Source organism: Vidua chalybeata, chromosome 7 (assembly GCF_026979565.1).
Source record: "Vidua chalybeata isolate OUT-0048 chromosome 7, bVidCha1 merged haplotype, whole genome shotgun sequence".
NCBI classification, from domain to species: domain Eukaryota; kingdom Metazoa; phylum Chordata; class Aves; order Passeriformes; family Viduidae; genus Vidua; species Vidua chalybeata.
In genome coordinates, this window is record NC_071536.1 from 16,697,817 (window position 1) to 16,722,067 (window position 24,251).

The 24,251-nt window shown below is 40.4% G+C and overlaps 2 protein-coding genes across 15 annotated transcripts in view; one reads left to right on the plus strand and one right to left on the minus strand.

Annotated features, from left to right (window-relative positions):
- NFE2L2 (NFE2 like bZIP transcription factor 2) overlaps positions 1–5,814 on the plus strand; it is a 23,590-nt gene extending 17,776 nt beyond the window's left edge. For all 6 annotated transcript variants that reach the window (XM_053947425.1, XM_053947430.1, XM_053947427.1 and 3 more), the window contains exons 2-5: positions 462–731; positions 888–983; positions 1,330–1,509; positions 3,427–5,814. In XM_053947425.1, coding sequence (XP_053803400.1) covers positions 462–731; positions 888–983; positions 1,330–1,509; positions 3,427–4,629 — 1,749 coding nt within the window. In that variant the 3' untranslated portion in view covers positions 4,630–5,814. The remainder of the gene's footprint in view (positions 1–461; positions 732–887; positions 984–1,329; positions 1,510–3,426) is intronic.
- HNRNPA3 (heterogeneous nuclear ribonucleoprotein A3) lies at positions 1,438–24,141 on the minus strand. 9 transcript variants are annotated; one of them, XR_008431806.1, is made up of 14 exons: positions 24,034–24,141; positions 20,095–20,206; positions 19,593–19,616; positions 15,698–15,820; positions 15,461–15,607; positions 15,169–15,379; positions 14,849–14,938; positions 14,681–14,788; positions 14,439–14,519; positions 13,606–13,752; positions 12,665–12,790; positions 12,509–12,580; positions 9,389–9,463; positions 1,438–1,526 (listed from the first exon to the last, which is right to left on the minus strand). XR_008431806.1 is itself a non-coding variant. In XM_053947433.1 (13 exons), the coding sequence occupies exons 2-12, from the start codon at positions 20,158–20,160 to the stop codon at positions 12,528–12,530; spliced, it is 1,173 nt and encodes a 390-aa protein (XP_053803408.1). In that variant the 5' UTR covers positions 20,161–20,206; positions 24,034–24,141; the 3' UTR covers positions 10,554–12,422; positions 12,509–12,527. The 9 variants fall into 9 exon arrangements, 6 of the variants coding, with proteins under 6 accessions (XP_053803408.1, XP_053803409.1, XP_053803406.1 ...); XR_008431805.1 differs by lacking the exon at positions 1,438–1,526 and adding an exon at positions 6,559–7,206; XR_008431804.1 differs by lacking the exon at positions 1,438–1,526 and adding an exon at positions 6,559–7,561.
- Between the last annotated feature and the right edge of the window lie 110 nt (positions 24,142–24,251).

Consider the following 24,251-nt stretch of genomic DNA (forward strand, 5'->3'; position numbering starts at 1 on the left):
TACTTCAGGAAGCTTCCATCATGTTTTTAGGCAGCTTTTGCAGTTTTACAAGAACATGTGAAAAAAAATTTACATGGTCATACTTTTCAATTTCTCTCTTTTCTCCTAAAAATTACTTTCTTTGTGATAAATTCATTCTGTATCTTTATGTTTTCTGTGAGACAAGTCAAAAAAGAAGAATATATTTATCCTCTGGCTAGTTTCTGTATTGCCTTACCAATTGTAATAAATTCTTGGTTTCTGTGAGCCTGTGTGTGAGCCACAGAAACCAAACCACCAGATCACACACTTCAGAAAGGTCATATAGAGCCATGTTTTATTTTGGTAATTTTGTAGGATTAAGAGAATAAGCTTCAGTTACATAAGTCTACCCATTTGACACAGAGATTTAAAGCTTTGCTGTTGTTCTAAACCAGTTCTGCCTGGGAGGAACTTGCTTAAAAAAAGCATTTCTGTTGCAGGACATGAACTTGATTGACATCCTTTGGAGGCAAGATATAGACCTTGGGGCAAGACGTGAAGTTTTTGATTCTAGACAACGGCAGAAGGAGTATGAACTCGAGAAGCAGAAGAAACTTGAAAAGAAAAGACAAGAGCAGCTCCAAAAAGAGCAGGAGGAAGCCTTGCTGGCTCAGCTGGAGTTAGACGAAGAGACAGGTGAATTTGTTCCTGTGCAGCCAGCTCAGTGCATTCAGTCAGAAAATACTGAGCCACCTGTTGCTTTCTCACAGGTAAACTCCAGTGGTTTGAGTGTGTTTAACCCTTTTTCTGTTCACAGGAAGGCATAATAGTAATGGCTGCCTAAAATGAATTTGCATGTGTTGCTGTAATGGAAGATCTTGTTACTCAAAGATGCGGTAACCTTTTTTCATAACTTTCCTATTTAGACCACAGAGCCTTCAAAACCAGAAGCAGAGGCCTTGTCCTTTGATGACTGCATGCAGCTCTTGGCAGAAGCATTCCCGTTTATAGATGAGCATGAGGTAAAAATGCAGAGTTCAGTGGTTTCATGGGTGGTTTTCCACGGGGTCAGTCTCATGTCTTCTCTAAGATTTGTCTTCAGCATAAGACTAATTTGTGATCTGAGTTTTCTCCTCAAGCTGGCTCCGGCTGGCATAAAGCAGTGAGTAGACTTGAGCCTATTTTTATAATATTCCATTATATTAAAAAAAAATGCTTTCCTTAAGAAACACCTGTTTGTTCTGCAGAAATGGTAGAACTCCAAAAACTAGGTTTTTGCATTGGAAAATGCACATCTGGTTTTTTGAGTGGGTTTTTTAGTTGTCATTGTTTTGTTCGGCTTTTTAATTATTTGTTTAAACCCTTCAGGCTTCTTCAGCTGCATTTCAGTCACTGGTTCCTGCTCAGGTCAATAGCAATCCAACCGTTGTTTCCTCTGATCAAACTCAGCCACCTGAATCCCCTGATCTAGTACAACCCACTGATGCAGAGAATATGCAGAACATAGAGCAAGTTTGGGAAGAATTATTGTCCCTTCCAGAGTTACAGGTTAGTATGATAAGCACCTGAAAAACAAAGCATGATAGTTTTTGGAGGACTGTAGTACTTTGGAGAAAGCAGTACAATAGCATCTGAACAGATGGTGATTATTACTTGGTTTCTACACCTGTAGGGTTGTAGGGTGTTTATAACTCAATATAAGCTTTAAATTTTTCAAAAAAAGTATCTTGAAAAACATGTAGAAAGAATGAAATGAGTTGTTTATGGATAAGCCTGAATGAAACATTTCTCAGTCAGAACTTCCTCATGTTTAGCAAGTCACTGTTTGCCTCTGTGTGTAACTTGATACGGCGTGATCATCGTTAAAATTCAGCTGCTCAAAAATGGACAATTCTGAGTCATGGACCTACAACAGGAATTGTTTTCACAAGTGTTATGTTGGTAACACAAGGTAAATGTTGGGAACTTTTTAGCAGTGTCTGATCATGTGAATATGATTACTTTTGCATTCAACTTTTATCTAAGGAAAAGGTTTTTTAAAGCTGATAATAGAATATATATTTAGGTACACAAAAGATTCAGGTATATTTATATGAATGCTGTTCATATACATTCAGTAAGAACAACTTGTGTAATGTACATGAACTAGGTATTTCAAAGGAACAAAGGAGTCACTTTGCTAATACAGAGAATATGTAGGGATTTTTATCCTATGTTTATATTTCTATTTTCCTTATATTTGATAATAAAATTGAATAAATTTATTTTCAAAATATATTACTGTAGAATGTCATCATGCTTTCCAGCATGCTGGTGCTCTACTTTATGCTATTAATACAAGAGATGATTGCCTGGTGAAGTGCCCATAAATCTGAATCATATTCCAAAAAACTAAAGTGAAAATTTGCAGGAGCTGAATTTTTGCTGCCACTCTGCCTCTTCCCTTCGTGTTTTTATATTTTTTATATTCTTCTAGTTTTCTAACCTGATTATTGTGTTAGGCTTAAAGTAACAAGGGCAATTGGCTGTGAAGAGGCAGCAGTGATGGTGAAAATAAATTAAGAAACCAAACTAAAGTAATCTATTGCAGTAATTCTGAATGGTAATTTAATAATTTTCTTGAAAAATAATTAAAATGAGGGCACTGCCTTTTACAAATTATGTTTAGAGAAATGGAAAAACAGAGCTCTCACATTGAAAATCTTATCTTAAGCCATGAACAACCTCAAGTAATTCCTGGGGGACAGCAGGCCTGCTTATTTCAGCTTCCGTTAAGCAACTGCCACCTCATTGGAAAGTTGTTCTTGTAGCCAGTGAAAGCCCATCAGTGGAGCAGTCTGATGCTCACACTGGTGTTAACCAGCTGAACTAATGTTTGTTTGCCTGGCTCCATGTTAGCACTCTTCTTACTTCACCAAGAATTACATTGCTCTGTGCTGAAAGCTCCTTCATTCAGTAAATCCTAGAAGAATCTTGGTTTTGAGGAACTGTGACATGAAAGTAATAGTGCTACAAGTCATTGTTTGCTGTACATGCTCATTAAGTCTCATTCAGGAATTTTACCTTTCTGTACTCATGCCATTCCTAGCAGTGGTGCTTGTGAGAAGTGAGAAGGAGCTCCAGGATCCCCACTAGCAATTACCAGAACAGGAGGGCTCCATGCAGTTTCCATACCACATTGGAATGGGTGTCTTCAGCATCCTGCTTTGAGCCTGAGAGGCTCTGCTCTCCTACTCTAAAATGCTTTGTCCAGAATAAGTTGTTTTGTGCTCTTGCTTTGGTATCTGTCATCTTCCTCGATTGCCTCTTCATAGCACGAGGGTGCTGTAGTCATCTAGACTACAACAGTGTTATAAAACCCCTTTATGTCCACATTTATTGCTATTTAATGCTTTTGGATTGTAGAAAAGGATTTTGTCAATTGGACATGTGTTGCTCAACTTCTCCCTTGCATTCCCCATCTAGTGCCTGAACATTGAAAATGATAACCTGGCTGAGGTGAGCACAATCACGAGCCCTGAAACCAAGCCAGCAGAGATGCACAACAGCTACAGTTACTGCAGCTCATTACCCATGCTGAAAAAAGACGTTAACTGCAGTCCAGATTTCCTGAATGGTATGGAGGGCCCCTTCTCGGGCATTTTGCCACCAGAAGACACCAGCCAGCTGAGTGTGAACTCTTTAAACGACACATCCCCTTCAAACCCTGATTTCTGTGAGGATTTCTACACCACGTTTATTGATACAAAGGTGAATGGTGATGCAGCAGCAACAAACACTATCAGTCAATCTCTGGCAGAGATTCTAAGTGAACCTATTGATCTTTCTGACTTTGCACTTTGTAAAGCTTTTAATGGCAACCACTCAGGGACCAGAGCAGAATGTAACGATTCTGACTCTGGTATTTCACTGAATGCAAGTTCCAGTGTAGCATCGCCAGAACACTCTGTGGAATCATCTGCCTATGCAGATAAGACTTTGGGTTGCAGCGATTCTGACATGGAAGACATGGATAGTGCTCCTGGAAGTATGCTGCAGAGTAGTGCTGGTGTGTACTCTTTGCACCTCCAGGATCAAGTGTTTTCTTCCTTAGGGCCAAGCACTCAAACACCAAGTTTGCCATGTACAGCCACACCAAAGAAAGAACCCCCTCCCGGCCAACCCAAAGCTCCCTTCACAAAAGATAAACCTCCAGGCCGCCTTGATGCTCATCTCACGAGAGATGAGCAAAGAGCGAGAGCTCTGCAGATCCCTTTTCCTGTTGAAAAAATCATCAATCTCCCTGTTGCGGACTTCAGTGAAATGATGTCTAAGGAGCAGTTCAATGAAGCTCAGCTTACACTTATTCGAGATATACGCAGGAGAGGCAAGAACAAAGTGGCTGCTCAAAATTGCCGTAAAAGAAAACTGGAAAATATAGTAGAACTGGAGCATGATTTGAGTAACCTAAAAGATGAGAAAGAGAAATTGCTTAAGGAAAAAGGAGAGCATGACAGAAGCCTTCATCAAATGAAAAAGCAACTCACCACCTTGTACCTCGAGGTCTTCAGCATGCTACGCGATGAAGACGGAAAGCCTTATTCTCCTAGTGAATATTCACTGCAGCAAACTAGAGATGGCAATGTCTTTCTTGTTCCTAAGAGCAGGCAGTCAGGGACTAAACTTTGAAGGGCAGTACAGCTGGCTCCTGTTCTCTGAGTTACTAGTTTTGTATCATTATCATGATAGTTTTTACAGTGAGGTGGAATGCAGAATTAAGTAATATTTGTCAAGTAAATCTATGCAATGATAATTTTAAAGTTGTTAATTAGTTTATGGAAGATGCAAGTTGAAAATTAGTCAAACAATGCAGATGGGCATATACAAAATTTTAAATCTGCCTTTATAACAGACATTTCCTTCTTATAGCACCCCTTTGACTAGTTTCCATATATATGTAAATATTTAAACGTGCCATATTTATATACTGTTCCTGTCTATTGTTATATTCATAGATTTTATATATATATATATATATATATATATAAATGATTTTAGCCTTCTGAATATAATTTCTTGCAAGACAACCAGGATGGCTTATATTTTTTATAAATATTCAATAGTGTTCCCCATTTTTCTTACACATTTATACTTGCTTTATATTTAATATATTAATTTAGTATAAAAGTTGACACTCAGTGTTTGATTTTGCTTTATCAGCTCATTGAACTTTTTTAACTCTACTTCATACACATTTATTTCCCAAAAGGAGAGAAATCCTTGCAAGTTTTCCAAGGCTAAGTCTTCCTGTAGCATAATTATCAATCACACAGCAGTGTCAGCATTACTACTGCTTCATTCAGCTTCGTTTTAACCTTTGGAAAGACCATGTAACACAAAGTTTCAAGTCTATGCTGAGCTGACATTTTTGTTTTCCTCCTTGAACACTATGTAAATTAATGAGATCTTTTTTCCAAAGGCATTTAAAATCTGTTAAAGCATTGCCAGCATTATGCCTTTTTCCAGCTAAAATTTCTGTAGGCTTTTGAGCAATTCTCCTAGAAATACACTACTGTGCCTCTGACTTCAATGAATGAGCATCACCTGTCCCTGCTGTTACTTTGGTGCTTATGGAAAACTGCATACTAGCAGCCATCCACTGCCTTGTTTGGAATCTCTGCTCAGTGAATTGAAAAGCTTTGTGGAGTTTAAATTATGATTTATAAAATAAAAAATGGGCAAATAAATAGCATGGTTTTGTTTACTACTCAAAGGAACTCATTGCACTTGATTGTTTTGGATTTTTTTCAATACAGAAAATGCATAATTTGTAAGACATGTTGATCTGAACATTAAAAACCATCTTCATCCCTGTGCAAGTTCTAAAAGTCATGCTTGATTTGAAGTGATTTTTTTCTTGCCACTGATGGTCCATATCATGGCTGGGCACTGGGGGAATGCAAGACACTGCTGCCACTTAAAGCAAGAGGACTAATTCATATTTGAAGATGGCAATTTTGTAGCATAGGCATCAAGGAGAAAGCACACCCAGCCATGGCCCTGGACAGTCAACACTGATACACAGTAACTCTTAAACACAGGCAGGGGCTGATGGCAAAGCACAGAGCACCTAAAACACTCCTTGCCATTAACTACGCTATCAAATGTCTGTCAGAGAAAATTCTCTCTACAGCTGCTCTATAAATACTTTTAATTACGAATTGGCTATAAAATAGACATCTCAGTAAACTCCTGCCCTGCACTTCCATTTGTTCCTTAATTTGTTCACTAATGTGAAAGCCAAAGGCAAACAGCATCCTTACAGCCTTTGCAGGGACTGCTGTATCTGTACCATCCATTTGTCTAAAACATAATACAAAGATACTAAGATACTTCTTCCATTACCAAAACGAAAGTGCAGCTACAAAAAACCTGCAGTTAACTCAGCAGCCTTGTTTGAATTTCATCAGGTGAAGAATCAGCCTAAAGAAACTTGGTCTGTGACTATTTGCATTCAGTTTAAACCAGTGTTCTCACATCATCACCACAGTGCATGCTGCTCTCACATCAAATCCCTTAATATCATTAAGGAAAGAAAATCCACATTACTCATATATATAAAAACATCAGATTACAAACTATAACCTTCATTTTATTGAGATTATTACTGAGGTACAGAGTATGCTCCCAAATCGGAGTGACTAGTGACATTGCCAAGTCAAAAGCCTCACACAGCTGACTTCATACACTGACAAGCGGCCACACAGAGACCAATTGCTTCTTGATCAAAACATCCCAACTTAAAACTATTAAGAATAAAGCTGAAAAGATGGCCTGAACCAAGGGTTTTTGGCTTGCAATCCCAAGTTGGAAAGATGATCCTGTAAGAAAATGTGTTGCAATAATTCTAGACCACTTAAGTGTTCTGCACAGCACTAAAAAAAGGTGATGCCAACGCATTTTAGATTGTAAGTCATTTGACAATATACACTTTATTCTGATACAAAATTTAAATATTTTAACAAACTTTAATCCATTATGGACTATACTGAAATTTTAAATTTCCACGCTATTTTAACTTGTTTAACCACAAGTTTAAAGATGTCTGCACACTAGCACCATTGCTCTTGAAGTCTTTGCCAGTTATACCATTTTATTCTGTTTCCAATCTTGCGATATTATCTTCTACATGAAGGCCATTTTTTCTTCTGTGGAGATACTTGGATTACTTTAGTTCAGGAAAAGCTAATAGAGAGAGGTGTCAACCTGTAGCACCCACAGCAGAAAAAGAATCATCCATCAGATATGTGAATTTCAGTGATACTCAAGATCTTACATGCTCCACACAATTTTAAGATACACACACTTGTCAGAGACCACAGACTGATTTATGAATATTCCACCTCATTGTAGACAGTACATGAAAACCACGTTAATGTCTTAAACACAGGAACCAAAGACAGCACGTCAATACATCACACAATCCATGCTTAAAAATATTAGGAACCTTAAGTATTGTCAGGATATAAAAGTTAAGATGCTGTGTTTAATTTTTGTTTTCTGTAATAGCATAGTTACCTCCATCAATCTGGGCTGCTTTTGGGGAAACCTCCTTCTCTACCTGGAAGTATCATTTTTGTTATCAAATAAATTTCTGTACAACTGTAGCTTAGGGACCAATGCTTTGCTAGTTTTGCATCTTTACAGCCCCATCTCCATTTAAAGCTGCTATTTTTAACAGAAGCCAGTAAACAAAAACATGGCCATGAAATTCTTAACTCTTAAAAGTGCCTCTTGGACAGAGATACAATTGACCTAGTACACCCTTAACAATGTGTTTATTTTGGTCAACGTTATCTCTGAACAGATTTGGCTATAAATAACTGAATTTAAGCAAATTAATTTTAACAAGAGTGTTATAAATCAAACTGTGAAAATAATTCTAACAGTGATTATCTATTTCTATATATAGTGCAAAAAGACCATCCAGAGAACACAACAAATCTGCAGCAATGTGGAATCCTCTCATATTAAGGAAAGGTACAGCTTTACTCTATACACAGGCCTAGTCCCAAGGCAAATGACAAAGTTTTTGTTAAAGATTAATTTTGTTAAAACATTTTCAAAATTTTACTGTTAAAAAAAAATTCCAAAGACCACTGCAGGTGCAAGAGCATTTGCCTGCACCTGAGGGGCAGTGCTGTTCCCCATTACCTGTTGCTGCACAGATGCCTGCAGAAGCTCTGCCAAGCAGAGCAAAAGCACAGGTTTCCCACTTTTAGGCTTAAGAAAGCAAGCTTGTCACCTCAGCAACAAGCTGGCACATTACACTAAGGCAACATGACTGTATTGCATTTTCAGATTTAGGCTTGACCTTGGCTAAGCACAAACTTGTCTCAATGTTTTTTAAAAAGTACCTGCAGTTATGAGATTTTCAATTAGGAACCTTCTGTTTTTATGAAAATCTCTTTATGTTACTTCCAAATTACAGTTAACTGTGTATTACAAAGTCAGGAATTACTTTCTGGGAGTCTACAGGCAGCAGGTAAAAAGTCTAAGTACTTGAAATAGTTTGTGAATATGCCTCTGCCTCTGATTAGGCAGGTTCCATTTGACTACTTTCAGAGCAACTAAACTATAACCAACACTAAAATAGAAATTGACTTCCTAAGAATGCACAGGCTCAGAAACGTATTGGGAAGTTTAAATAGATGCTGAAGTACTTTATAAAAGGACCTGTAATGATCAAAGATGCAGAAAAGGAAATGATACGTGTTCCAAGACTTTACACAGATATGTTCCAGTCTGTGTAACATCAAGATTCCACGAGTTTTTATTGCCATTCAATTTGCCTGTACAAATGCCATTGTGATTTCAGTGCGGTATCATGACAGTATTAGTCTCAATTACCCTGCCTGAAAGCACTCAGAATCTGAAAGGGAGCTCTTTGATTTGTACAGGTAAACAAACATCACCTGGTAAGCCAAGATCCACTACCTAGGAGGGAAATCCCAGCTTGCACCAATACCAAGCTCCCTCCCAGAACGGGTGCAAGCAGCAACATCAAGTCACTCGCTGCTGAGAACTGAAGAACCTCTTCCGTGTCACTGCCTTTCCGGACTTCCCTGAAGCACCTCTTCCCACAAGGCACAGAACAAATTTCCCCCCACTCCAGCACACTCCCCAGTAACCAACACACATTATTTCATAATATTACATTGTCTTGACCTCAGACTCGACGCAATTTTGTATCTGCCAGGAACAGAAGATTCTTGAATAGGAAATGTGCCAGCAAGCAGCACTCATCCAGAACAGGAAACACTGGATGGCATATGCTGGAATATTTGCTACTTAGTACTTATGGCTTCCCTTGATATTAAGAGACTGTCAAAGGAAAGCCTAGAAGGAAATAGGGGTTAAACATTTTACTATACACTACAAATCTTACCCAGTCAGAAACCTTCATTTGAAGAGGATGTGCAAGACATTCCCCATTTTGTCAAGCAGCAGCTTCTCATTCAACCTGAAAATTAAAGAAATTACTCTTACCTTGTTTAAAAACCTCCCACCACTCTTTATAATTCATGAAAAATTTTAAAGGCAAACCTTACCTATGCTCATTGCCCTTCCTTTCAGGTCTAAATGCTAGACCTATTGATTTTGAGTCAACTCAAGTAGCTATCACTCAAGGAGGTTCCAAAAGGTGAAGAACTCTTGCTAGACTTTCTTCGATATTTCAGCTGTGATAAGCAGATTTAACTAGCCTTGGGAAAGCTGCTCACTATCAGCACAGTATCTTATTCCTTCACTTTTCTGGAAGTTGAAGCTGTTGCTCCTGCTGCCTTGTCATTCTTTAATTAGGCTGACTTCTCCATACTCAATAGGCTGCTGAAGTCCTGTCTTACGAGTCTCCTTAGCAATGTATGGATCAAAGAAGTACATCCTAGGTTCTGTAAAGCTGGCGGATCACTGTCCTCATGGCTTACACTCTTCCACGTCACAAACAACAGCTAAGCTACCCCACCCACCTACAAAGCCGTCACTTACATCCATCTCTTAAAAGGTTGCATACAGATCTTGTTCATAAAGTTTATTATGACACTATTTTTCAAAGTTAACATTGTAGTCACAGTACAGCTACAAGAGGCCCTGTTAAAAAGAACACTGTCAATACATTCTAAAATAATTTAGAAAATACCAGATCAATTGTCAGAAGGGACATCAACCCCATCCTCCAGTTGTCCCTGCAATCAGATGCAGGCCCCAGGTGCAAGTCTACACATCTTCTAGCATAGTAATGTACAAAGCAAGTCAGAAGTCAGGTATCTCACTCCCTAGTGAGTTGTGGTTTAGTTTCCCATGTTTTCAAACTCCAAATGGGTTGTTTAAAAAATGCCTTTATTGAAGTACAGCCTCCCCCCCACCCCAAGCCCAAATGAACACGTACAACAGAAGCGTTCACTAAACCACCAATTCTTGCTTTAACTTTTGAGATCTTTCAGAACTCCACAGACAAGAATAAGCAGACTTTGAAATCCATTTTGGAGGCTACCATCTTGACACTGGTTCCTTGTTTTAGCGTACTGCAGTCTAAATACACTCCAATGACAGCGTTTAAATAACATATGTTTAATTTTTTTTCAAACAACACACTCATTTTTCTACCACTTCTTAAAAATTATAATTCATTATTATGACTGATTATGCCTTAAGCCATTTCATACATCTTTGCAGATTCATTCCTACACTGGAATTGCATTTACCTTATACTGCACATTGACCCAGAAGTGAAACAGGTGTGAGTAATTCCAATACATATTGCCAAGTGTCTGAATATTTCTTTTATTGACTGGGTCCCTACTATTCTGAGTCTGAATTGACAGCCAGCACTGGCCTGGCAATAGTCAAGAGAATTCACATCAGATGAGGACAGCACAGACTGCAGTGCCTTAATTTGGAGGTCAGAAGTGAGAATTAATTTCTAGCCACATGTACTGGTCAGATTTTCTACTCGACTGCACCAAATCCAGTTGTAGCACACTATCATTCTACCTGTAGGAACTCGGGACTTTACCCCTCTATGTTGTGGGAGTGCTTCTTGTCGGTAAAATACAACTAGATCGTGTTTTATCTTTGAGCTCTCAGCTGAGCACAGATGTCTGCCAGGGAAACAGCTCAAGGACTCTACTATTTAAGAGCCCATGGGGAATGGGCTTTTGGAGCACATTACCTGGGACTGTCAGTGTTATACCTGTGCTACCCTTGGCTCTCAGTCAGAAGCATGTGTCCAGAAAATTGCCTAGGGTGCATGCAAGAAAAGTATATAGCCAATAAATTATCGATGAACATACCTATTACTCTCACTATGATGCCTCATTTAATTGAAACAGTGCAGTCTGGTGCGAGGGAGAAGGAAATGGGGACAAAGGGGATGAAAATTCCAAGCCACCCTCCCCAAAGTATCGTTTTATTGAAACAGAATCATTGTATATCCCAAGGAAACAGGCACTTGATTCCCCCCACCTTAACTTCTCGGGAATTACAATAAATATAAAGGTAAAAAGCAAATTTTTCTCTCCACCCAAGAATTAAACAACTTCAGTTATCCCTTTTGCATCTCAAATGAGACGGGAGACAGCTTTCATGTGTCTAAAGTTGGTCTTGTTAAAATATTTATCATGCCTTATTTTCTTGAAGCGCTAGTACTAATACAGAACTACAAATTAAAAAAATATGCACAAACCAAAAAGTAATTTGAAATTTTCATTAAGATAAAGCTTAGTTCTATGATTCACAAACACTAATTTGAGTAACTCAAATCCTAGTTATACATCTAAACAAACTATAATGCAACATACAGATGTTTTCCCTCTGTATGCCTATGTAACTCATGTCAATGACAATTACGTATATACACTGAGACTAGACCCCTTAAGACTGTAAATCAATAGGTGTTTCTATTGTTAACTTTAAATTAATACAAAATAGTAATTGAGAAATGCATTTATCTTCTCTATTAACTAACAAGGAAACACCCTAAACTACATTTCATTTCTGTTATAGAGTTCTCTGTACTAAATGTGGAAAAACTGAACTACACAAATATTGAAAAGTTAAAAATTCATTGATTTGTTTATTCCTGGTACCACTACCACAATTTACAGGGCAATATACCTGATGTAATGGGAAAATAAAAAGAAAAAAGAAAGACAAAGCTACAACAGAGAAAGACCTCAGGAATGTACATCTAATCGACACTACATTGCATGAATCAATAGCTGCACTTTTTGCAAACTGTGGCTATGACAGTCCTGATCAAGAAGGGTTTCCTGTTTAAGCTGCAGTAACTTTTCTGACTATGGATCATCGTTCCTTCTGTGGCAGATTTTACAGTTCCTCTAATTCATTTGGGACGACTGTCTCAAAGTAACCTGCAGCTTTCCTGACAACTCCTCGCTCTCTCTCCTGCTAAGAACTGTAGCCTGTTGAATACAGGATAAGAAAATTATTACTCTCAGTGAACAGTTGTACATTATTAATCATCATTATAAATATGCATTACACCTACCCTTTTTCTGGTAGCATTTTTAGAATCTTCTACCACCATAGCCCCCACTTCCACTTCCAGATCCATAACCACCTAAAAAAACAGTGTGTATACTGAAGTACATGAACAACAACGGATTTTAACTCAAAAGTATTTTCTTTACAAAATCATACTTACCACCATAGGGACTGCCTGAACTTCTGCCACCAAAGCTGCCACCACCTTTCATGGGACCATAGTTAGATTGCTGTTGTCCACTGTAATTGCCAAAATCATTGTAGTTTCCACTTCCACCATAATTACCTAAAACAAGTAATTTACAAAGCCATGTTTGTTCAGGACACAAAACTTGCCAAATTCCAATATCCAATGTAAAAATAAATTGTAGTAGTAATTCAAAATTAAATTAATGTATTTTGATGCTACCTGTATGCAAAATGCACAAGTAACAGAAGACCCCTGATATTTTTACTATTAGAAATCGGTATTGAAGATAAAACACACTGCATTATAAGCACATTTGAGTAGGCAATTTGACGTTAACCCAATAGGCCAAATGAGGGTCCCCAAATTCAGAAAACCACGAGTTTCACCATTATTCTTCTACTGCACAACTTTGCCTGTATGACAATAATGCAAATTACAATTTATTTGCACCAAAAAAATGACAGAACTGTAATGGACATGCTGTATACATAGATCAGAAAGTATAGTAAGATATACAGTAGTTTTTGCAGCTTAACTCCCCAAATTTGGGGCGAACAATAAAAAAGCTTATAAAAAATTTGTGTTTGTAGTCCTCACAAAGGAGGATGTGATCTACACATTGTGAACTGGTATCCAAGGACAACATACTTGAAATGCTCAAAACCATTAAAATTCCTGTACTCTGCCTCCACACACAGATTTATAATCAAAGCTTTTTGAAAAATACATCCCTGGCAAAAGAAAGTTGTAGTTTATCAAAGCTGATCCCCATAAAAAATAACTTTCCTTATGCAACAAGGCCTTCTACGTTAAAACCTTGACATACAACTCATTTTATGAATTACCGTATTTCAGGCATTGTGAAATGAAACCTAAGAACCCTGGATGTTGAATGAAAGCTGGAATCTTACCACCACCAAAATTTCCTCCTTCATTGTAGCCATCATATCCTCCTCCTCCACCTCCGTATCCACCACCTGGGTTTCCATATCCTGGTCCTCCACCACCACCATAACCTCCTCTGCTGCCATAGCCAGGACCACCTCCATAGTTGCCACCTTTGAATAAAAGAGAAGTCAAACTTAACACACCAAAGCTAAATAATGGTAAAGGAAGATCCACTTAACAAAAAAAACCAAACCAACACACTTGCACAATAGAAATGTCCCACAGCACTTTTCCTGTATTATACTCATTGTGGTTGCATAAGTTATCTAAAATATTTGAGAAAAAAACCCATGCTTATAAAACCAAGACCTAAGTAATTAATTACATGCTACTTCCCTCCATCCCTTTTTGCATTCTGATAATTGCCTTTTTTAGTCTTTTGGTAAATGAGGTATTTCTCTTCAGATGCATTTTGGATACTCATCCTAACTGCATCATGAAAAAGATACCACTGAACCACAAGAAGAAGTCTTAATAGATAACTGAAAACAGTTTGTTTACTGCTTTATTCAGTTTTAATTATCTCCACTTAGTTCTCAGTAGTAAGCAGCTCCTTTATGACCTTATGATACTAGATTTTTTTAAAGTCTAAATACAGACAAGTATTTTTTCCACCCATCATTCTGTGGGGAGAACCAAAAAAACGGTAACTCTTCACAGCTCTACAATGTAGCAATTTCATTTTCATTATTGCTATTATCACATTATCACCAAAACAGACTTCGCTTCCGAGGTGAAGGCAAGACTTACAGCTGGTTCTAACATTGGGGGAAAAGGAAGTGAACAATACACTTACCATCACCAAATCCATTGTATCCGTCACCACCCCCAAAGCTTCCTCTGCTCCCACCACCGCCACCACCACCCCCATAGCCTCCTAGAACACAAAACAGATGAGAATGTTTTCCTGAACAAACATATTAAGTGTTTAAGCCAACTGTCACAGGAAATACAGGAAATACAAAGAATCAAAAAAAAAAAAAACCAAACCCAACCAAAATGCAAATCACATTCTATAATGATATTCCAGCCATTTACCTCTCCCACCAAAGTTTCCTCCTCGGCCAAAATTCCCTCCACCGCCTCCGAAGTTTCCACGGCCCATGAAGTTGCCTGAGCCACCCCCACGACCTACAAAATATTTCACTTGAATTACATTAATTGAAAACCTGTTACACTAAATAGCTATGCACAACTACAACTCACCTCTCTGAGAGCTGGCAGTCTGCATCTCTTGTTTTGAGAGTGCTTTTTTCACTTCACAGTTGTGTCCATTTATAGTATGGTATTTCTGAACTACAGAAAATAGTGAAAAAGTTAGAAATCACATCACTGCAATATGCTGTAAAACTCTCACAGGAAGTTACTATAAGGTATGTACACACTTTGAAAAGTAACACGAAATCAACCCCATCCTTTACAACAGAAAAGCAGCTGATTATACAATCATCTAATTCCACATACTGCTCTTCTGACATTTTAACACTTTATCCCCTAAATAATTTCTCACTAAAGAGCTTACATACCAACTATTTTATCAACTGTATCATGATCATCGAAAGTAACAAAAGCGAAGCCTCTCTTCTTTCCACTCTGCCTGTCTTCCATGACCTCTATGGTTTCAATCTTTCCGTATTTTTCAAAGTATTCCCTTAGATTATATTCTTCTGTATCTTCTTTAATTCCACCAACAAATATTTTCTTTACTGTGAGGTGTGCCCCAGGCTTTACAGAATCCTGCAATGCCAAAAATGACATTCAGTGCTTAAAGCAGTAGGTAAAGATTAGGATACGTGGTTAACTGGAACATGAACTCACCTCCCTGGAAACTGCTCTCTTTGGTTCAACCACGCGTCCATCAACCTTATGTGGTCGAGCGCTCATGGCAGCATCCACCTCCTCCACACAGGAGTAAGTCACAAAGCCAAAGCCTCTGGAACGTTTTGTTTGTGGGTCTCTCATCACCTGCAAACACACAAGGAGGCACTCTGTATTTCTATGCAACTTTAAGTACCTAATCCTTTCAAAAGCACAAACTAGTAACAGAGACTTTACCACACAGTCCGTGAGTGTGCCCCATTTCTCGAAGTGCTCTCTCAAGCTATCATCTGTTGTTTCAAAGCTCAGACCTCCAATGAACAGCTTTCTCAACTGCTCTGGCTCCTTTGGCTCATGGCCCTACAAAATGAAAAAAAAAAAAAAAACACGCTTTGAATACAAATCACAGAATTAAAATTTCAGTGAATTATTAGAAATTATCTGTGTACATTGTAACTACAAATAGTGAAATACATTTACATAAAAACAATGACTTCTAATGGGTTTAGACAGCAGAATAGTAAACACGTAATGAGGTGTGCTTTTAATCAAAACACTAACAAGTTAAAGACCCCTAAAATGCAAACAGTAAAGGGATTTCAATATACTAGGTAACTCAGTTGCTCCCCACCACCCTGAAGTACATTCATTCCATGCCTATCTTTGAGCAGGAGTTTGCATTGTAGGGACTGGGGATGAAGTACTGCTAGATAAAATGAAGTTCTAATGTTTTATGAAGCATAAATATGCAGAACTACAAAAAAATTAAGGACGCGGTATACAAGGAAAAAAGGTTCCTGTTCAGGGTGAGTGTCTACTCTTTGGGGATGTCCATTCTGAAAGGGTACCTTTATACATTTTTACAAAGCATATCAATACTAAATTCCTTCAAATATAAATTCTGTACTTTGATAATTCTACTACTGGAGTACCTGCAAGCGAGATAGTGTAAATATATATGTGGATTTTTAGTGTTATGGGAAATACCTCTCAAATGTGAGACAACATGGACCTATGTCTTACAGACAAGAAAATGCTGTAACAACTCATTAATGACCAGTAGTAGGTACAACTACTGGAGTAAGATCGGTAACATAGCAAGCATCACAGAACAAGCAAGTTTAATAGCTCTTGGTAACACTGCCTATGATCAGTCACATTTTAAGAGGTGCAAATTTGCAGATCCCAGTCTTCTATCAAATGACTGAAATGGGCTTAAGAGTACTACTGTGTTTCTGCTGTGTCTCAGTGCTGCGCTTTTTTACTAGACACGGACGGAATTTCCCCGTACTTTAGACATGGAGTTCAAAAAAAATTGTTTCACAACTGCCATTGTCAGAGAAGTCTTACCAGACTTCTGTTTAAAAGCAACCAGATTAAAATCTCACTTAGCAAGTGGGTACTTCTGTGTATGTAAAACACTCCACAAGGTGCTGACCAGCTATGCTGTGTATGACTTCAGTTCTGCAGCATCAATGTTGAACAGGCTCCACTGAAAAGGCTTCTGCTGCAGTCCATTAAACCAGACTAGATGCAGCATTACCCTGATGTGAACTACATAAAAACAACCACAGACTTCTGTCTATAGACATTCTGCTTCGAATCTGAAGTGCTGTAACCTCTGCCACACTGCTAGGGGTGGCCAGAAAGGCTTAAGCGCCTCTGAGTGAGAGTTTTTGTATTATACAGTGCTTTAGCAAACCGTCGGCTTATAATACTTAGGCTGTACTACAGCAAAAAGTAACTAAGATTATGAAAAGCTGTCTGGGAAGTAAATCCCTGTCCTTACATCTGTTGAATTTTGTTAGAAAGAAGCCCACCATTCTTGATAACAGCCTTCTATTTAAGGCTTTGTTACCTCAGGATCATCATATAAATCAGTAACAGTCAATGATCCCATGACTACAACAAAGTAAAGCCTCTAGTGTCTTCCAAGTGGTCCAGACTGCAGAAGCATTAAAAAAAAAAATCTCCCTTCTCACTACATTGAAACTTTAAATTTTATAGGATTACAGACCTACTGCATATAGAAACTGCTTTAGATCAAATGTTATCTGTTGTTAATTCCAATTTTTAAAATCTACTAACAATTTTTAGTTGGGTTATGTTAAAGCTGGGAACACTAAGTGTTTCAAACTCTTCTGTACATACTGAAAGCCATTTATTAAGTGAAACTGTGAAGATGAGACTCCTCCAAAATCAGAAATGTATGTAGGGAAAAACTGGACAGACTATTTACAGTTCTCTGATATTATTCAAGGCTATGAGAGTTTCCAGCTAACAACTCAGAGTGATTTTACCTTAAAAGAATAACCACAGAATTTTTCAGGTAAAGAAAAGTGAAGTTCTTTTCTGCTTATTGTTATTTTGTGCACGAGAACTGCTGTTCTCATACAGTGGAAAGAACACCTACTGTTACAGCTTCTCTGTTCTATTGAACAAGAATTATCTTTAGGACACATACATGTTATAGGAACTCTGCGCAAAAAATAGAAAGCAGTATTCTCTTAGAGAATTACGGAATTGGTTTTTTAGGCAGTTTGTTCTCACTAGGGTTTTCAGAGTGCTGTTCTCTATCACACAAGACTGTTTCTCAGTTGTTCAGCTTTAAGTTATTTCTAACAGCATTCTTTCCTGCATAGAAAATCCTGCAGTTCACCTCTCTCCTTTAGTGTAACTTCCACCCTGCTCTCTAAGAATCAGGCTGCCTCCTGCTCAGCTGACACGGCACGAGAGCACGCCATTTTGCAGCACTCCTCTGGAAGGAGTTGGGGAGAGCAGCTGCGAAACCGTCCAGCCTGCCTTTAGTCGGCAAGACACAGTTTCTCCCCCTAAGCTGTCAGAGGGGCTCCCAGACACATTACATGGCTCTGCGGCGGCGGAAAAACCTTCCTTCTGCCCCGACTTCAGCCTTCCCCCCTAAAGCCCAAGCGCTGCGCAGTCCCGACCGCCTCCATTTTGTGCCGAGCCGCGGCCGCCGCGCCGCCAATATGGAGCCGAGGGCGGGGCGCGCGGCCGGCGCCGCAGTGGCGCCATGGGCGGGGCCAGGCCCGCAGGGGCCCAGGGCGAGGCTGGCGCGGCGGGCCCCGCGGGCCCCTCTGCTCGCCTCCTGCCGCCGGCAGAACCACACCGCTGCCTCCCAGGCCCTACCGAAAGCCCCAACACTCGGCGCAGTGTAATTGTACCTCTCGCCTAAGAGTGGGGGGGGAAGATGGCAGCTAGAACCCCCTGGGATTCCTGCAAAAATCCTCCTCTTTGCAGAAATCCTGACACCTTTTGAGACAATGCTGCCTCAGATACATACTGCTTCTATCCTGAGGTTGCCATCGAGTGAAATTTCCCATGGCAGGGGTTTTGAATGATCAGCCTTTTGGAGCTGCAGTATTTCTCTCTAAAGGCAGTTTTCAGGTGGAGCTCTCGCATGCATTCTACTTCTGAGCAGCAGCAAGTGTCCACAAAATGCCTGTCCCGAAACCTACACTCAGCTGTGGCTGAACCTGAAACCACCCTGTCCCCAGGCAGTACAATCCTAGACTGTCTTCTGAAACGGGAAAGCTTACAGGCCACTGGGGCCTCAGCAACAATCCCTGAGAAACTTATTCTCTAGAAATGCAACAGTTTTTAAGATCATTGAAGGGCAACCTACTTTTGTGAACTACAAGAGCTTATTTAGTACGCAGCTGATCAGCCCCCGTTACACTCAATTCGAAGTCTGAATGAGTGAGTTTCAACATTCCTTCCAAAAGGACTTCACACACCATACTTCAATACAAAATAACCATACACTACCAGACACATGCAACTCGGACAAGGTTTGTTCATAATTCAAGTGTTTAGGCCCTCCCACATTGCAGTAGTGTATCATTCCAGAAAAAGTTGGTTTGAACTAGCTAAAATATTCAGGCAACCTGAAAAAGTTATGTTAGAAAGCAAACAAAGCCAAATAAATGAAGATAAAATGCCTCCGTTATAAGCTATATAAGCACGTTTAATACCCTTTTTGCTGACCTTAAAGTTTTTTTCTGAAGGGTATTAAGAACTTTCCCCCCTCCCACTTCCACACCCTGCCCCCAAAAGTAACTAGCTCCCATCCTCCCAAAAACAGCCCCAACGTCTTCTCTATACTACGCACCTTATTCAGTCTACGGTATTTCTGCTAGAAGCAAAAGAAAACAGTTATTTTTACTTAGTACAGCTCGCTTTCAATTGCAGTGACTATCAGGCAACCATTTTTACTTAAAAAAAAGAAAAAAAAAAAGAAAAGAAAATAGGAACCTGTCTTCATTCCCACTAAAAACAGGACTTTTGAAGGTAGAAGTAATCAAGTTCCTGCTGATACTCGGAGGATACTCTGATTTTAATAATTCCACCTTGCTTTAATCAGAAACATATATTTAATCAATTCTGTTATAACAGAAAGCTACACAAGCAAAATTTCCCCATTATGCTTAACACCCCACCCATTAAAACTATAAGTAGCAAACTGCAATTTAAAGTTACTCCACTAATACGGGGATGAAGAAGGTAGAAAAAAAAAGATATTAATATATCAAATAGAAATGGTTAACTTGGTTTTTTTTTCATCTTTACCCCTTAAAACTACTTTATTTTTAATAAAAATCCCATCATCTCACCTGTGAGGATCGTCTTCCTTTCCTCTTGTAGTCCTCCACTTCTCTCTCTTCCTTAATAGCAGCCATTTTGGAAGGGTACTCTAACTCGGCCTTTCTTTTAGATCTAGGAAACCTAGAAAACAGGTTGGATAAGTCAGTACTTACCCCAGTTCCTGTGACACAGGGCCTTCTCTGGCTGCAACACACAGGTGTAGCTTTGCAGGAAGAAACGGGTCAAAGTAGAAAAAACATCTCAGAAGTATTTTAAAAGGGTAGGATAAAAAGCCTCAGGCTACTTAGCTAACAGTTGAAAAGAGCTGTAAAAGAAACATCTGCTATCCCAGTCAAGCTCACTACACAAACTAATGCTAAGATCTGTAGCAAACCTTTATCTATTACTGTCTGACTGAACTATGGTGAATACAACTGACACACAGCAAACAAATTCCACCTTCAATACCCAAACTCACTACATAAATTCTGCTTCTTTGGATTTTTAAGCTCCAAAACATGTAACATTTTGCAAATATTGCTTATTAAAACTTTCTGATGACTACCTCTTGTAGCCAGCTATCCAGCAGTGTGGAACACTAGAGGATGTCTTGGTATAGTTCCTGTATTAAAAAATACTTTCCACTACGAGTAGTGCAAGAACTCCTTACTGATGCTAACTTGTAACATCAAGAACTGCTGGTCCTCGGGAGTCTACAGCACTAGGCATCTGCATTACTCTTCCTTCCATATTATATATTTGATTACTGCCCTGTACTATGTAACTTATGTCCCTTTAGAAATAGGAAATCTTTTACAAGATAAGCTCAGTGAATGAACACATACCTACACATTGAAACAAAAAAATCATGTTCCCTTTGGCCTTTTTTCTATAAAACTTTCTAGGATCCTTCAGTTAGTCCTAATGCATTCATTTATCTCTGGCCAATATTCATTACTACTTTGGATGTTTACTGAAGCTTTATTACAGTAGCCAAAACGCAATACTGTTAACTACATAACATATTTCAGTAAAACTATACTTCTGCTGCATTTAAAAGCATAGATATTTACAAGATTAGGTGTACTTCTGTGAGAGGTTTGTTTGCTGGGGTTGTGGGTTTTTTTAAACGTTTTCTTCCTGCAAATTTTGTTCCTGCAGATGGAAAAGCAGGCAGGTTTCTACTAATGAGTAATATATACTGTTATTCTAAGTGGATATTCTTACACATAACTTCATGTTAAAATCCAGCTTCAAATTAAACTCAATTGTCAAATCATGAGCATCACGATTTAATGCTTTAAACAATTTTAAAGGTTTTATTAAGTAACATCAAACTGTATTATCTTTAATTCCTCACTACACAATGTTAAACCTGCCCTTGAAATCCTTTAAATCAAACATCAGTTTGACTTAAGAGGTATTAGGATATCAAGTATTTCAACAAGTCATGTAAGGGAGGCATGAAACAGAACACTTTAAGGGCTTTCTACAAACTAGCTGTATGGCATTTTGCTTTAGGAATTGTTAGGGAGCAAAGGCATAAGCTTATTTAAATATATTTTCGAAGTAATGGAAAGTATGAATCCCTTTCTGAAGCTGCTTTCCCCAGTCACCTGCAGCCTTCCCCAGCGATGCTCCACAATGGCCAACATAAAGCTCCTGGGCATGGATGATCTCTGCCCCAATGGCCTCTAAGGGCCTTGAGGGTTAAAAAGGAGTTGTCTTCTTCCTAATGCACACCATCAGCTCATGTGGAACACAGCCCTGCTCAGTCCTATTCCTATTTTGCCTTACAGAATGTTGTTAAGGCTGATGACAGCATTAAATTTTAAAATTCTTATCACCAACAGAACACTCTGTTCAACTCTGAATAAAAATACTCCGAACACTTTCGTTATTAAACGCTAGTTCAACTAGCACTGAGCAATCATATACTGCAACCTAACTACAGAACTTAAAGCAGTCTCCAAGGAAAGCTTTAAATCATAATGATAAAGAAGTCACCAGGACGTCTCATTACTCACAATGCTGCTCTATCTCTTACAGGAGAAAAGGTAACAGAGACAAACCAGACATTATCAAGATGGAAGTTCACCCATCCAATCAGAGAATACTATGGAAATACAGTGGTCTTTTCTGTAAGCAACTGGAGTTGGACCTAAAGTACATACAGAAGGGTGTTTTACCAAACCTAGAAGTCAAAGCAGGAAAAAACTGTTTCTTTTCAAGTGTGTTGACAGTGTATTCCCAACACCAATAGGAACACGTGTCTGAGAAAAAATCCAAGGTATTAGTTGGGTGATGCGCGCAAATACCTGATGTGATAGGTTCCCAAGCTTTACTGAACCACTTTCCAATGCTTTGAACACATCACCCCTCTCAGTTATTAAACCCCAAAGCAGCTAAAACATTTGTTTATGTGAAAAAGTTATTTTTAGCTGCTTTGGTTAAGGGATCCAGTTTCTTCTGGTTTTAATGTAGGAACAGAAACTAGTGTGAGTTGTTGGTTTCTCAGATCCTAATTTTCAAGGTTTCAGCTTTCAGTGAAAGGATTAAAAATAAAAAAATACCACACACTCAAAAAATAATAATAATAAAAACAAACAAACAAACAAAAAAACCCCAAAAAAACCCCACAAACAAAAAAACCCACTATTTTTGCCTGCTATACTCTAAAACACTTCAGCAGAAAACCTTAGGTTTTGAGGAAAGGAAAACAAGGGCAGAATATCATCACTATTTCCCTCCAGGTAGGGCGAGGATGATTTCTCCACATTTGTGCAGACTGCTTCATGCTGCTCACCAGGACCATGGCAGAATGCCACCGAATGTCCTGGGTCTTTTGCATGTGTAATTGTGGGCGTAGAGAAAAGGAAGAGTACTCTAGTTTTCCTTCCCCCACCTCCCCGGGCATCAAAGGCTCCCGGCACGTTTTAACTCCCTCTGGGCAGGGGGAAGAGATACTAGGGAGGTGCTACAACGTGTTGCTGCGAGATGCAGCGTATTGCAGTAAACGATTTTAATGCTTCTGAAGTCTGTTTCGAGAAAACTGGGTGTAGAAAGTGTGCTAAAGAATATCCCTGCCGCACTACTCCGGGTAGCTTACGCTGGAGCGGGGTAGGCCGGGAAGGGGGGAAAGGAACACAGGCAGGGCAGAACAATGACGCACGCACGTGTAGGGCTCGCCTTGCCCTCCTGCTGCCCGAACACGCGCCCATGTGTCTCGATGTCCCCAGGATTGCTGCTAAGGGCTCTGCTGCCCACAGCCCTGCCCCGGCCCGAGGGCCGGGCCCCTCTCACCCACGCGCCGGAGCGCTCCGAAATGGCGGCCGCAGCCCGCGGGGCCGCGCGGCGGAAGCGCCGCCTCTCCCGCTCCCTCTCTCTTCCTGCCCGCGCCGCCATTGCAGAATAACGCGGCGTGTCGCAGGCGAAAGCGGCTCTGGAGCACGGCAGGAACGCCACAAGGAGGCGGCGGCCGCGGGAACTGCAGGGGCTCCATTACATGTTGCCGCCAACCACCCCCTTCCCGCCGCGCTTCCCCGGCCGCAGGCTCGGGCGAAATTCAAGCCGCTCCAGCTCCGCGCGGCAGGAGCCGCCTCGCTGCGCTGCCAGCTCGGCCGACAGCGACGAGCCCCCCGCCCCGCGCGCAGTTACCTCCATTTTGTGCCCGGGCTCGGCCAGCGCAGCGCCAATATGGAGCCGGGCGGGAGAGGAGGGGGCGGGCGCGGGGGGAGGGGGTCACGTGGCAGCAAGGCGGGCTCGGGGCGGCGCGCGCGCTGCGGCCGTTACCGCTTTTCTTCTCAGGGCCCGCCGCCCATCCCCCCATCCCCCCCTCCTGCTCTTCCCTCCCCCCCCCGCGCGGCCCCTTCCCCGCCAGGAGAACAGAAAAGGGTCGAGAGCGAGGGAAGGTGGGGAGAGGGAAGGTGCGGAGAAGGGTAGGGAGGAGAGGAAAGAGAAGATATCACCGTGCCGGCGTTCAGCGACAGCGCCTTCCCGCCCCCGTCGGTCCCACGCCGACCGCCGGCCCCGCGCACAAACCGCCGCCCGCTGTGGGGGTGGCGGCGCCGGCGCAGCCGCGACGGGCGCGCGGGGCGGCCCCGCCTCCCCTCTCTGGGGCCGCCCCCGCCCCGCCCCCGCCGCCCGGGCCGGCCCGAGCGCGAGGGGCCCCGTGAGGGAGCGCTGC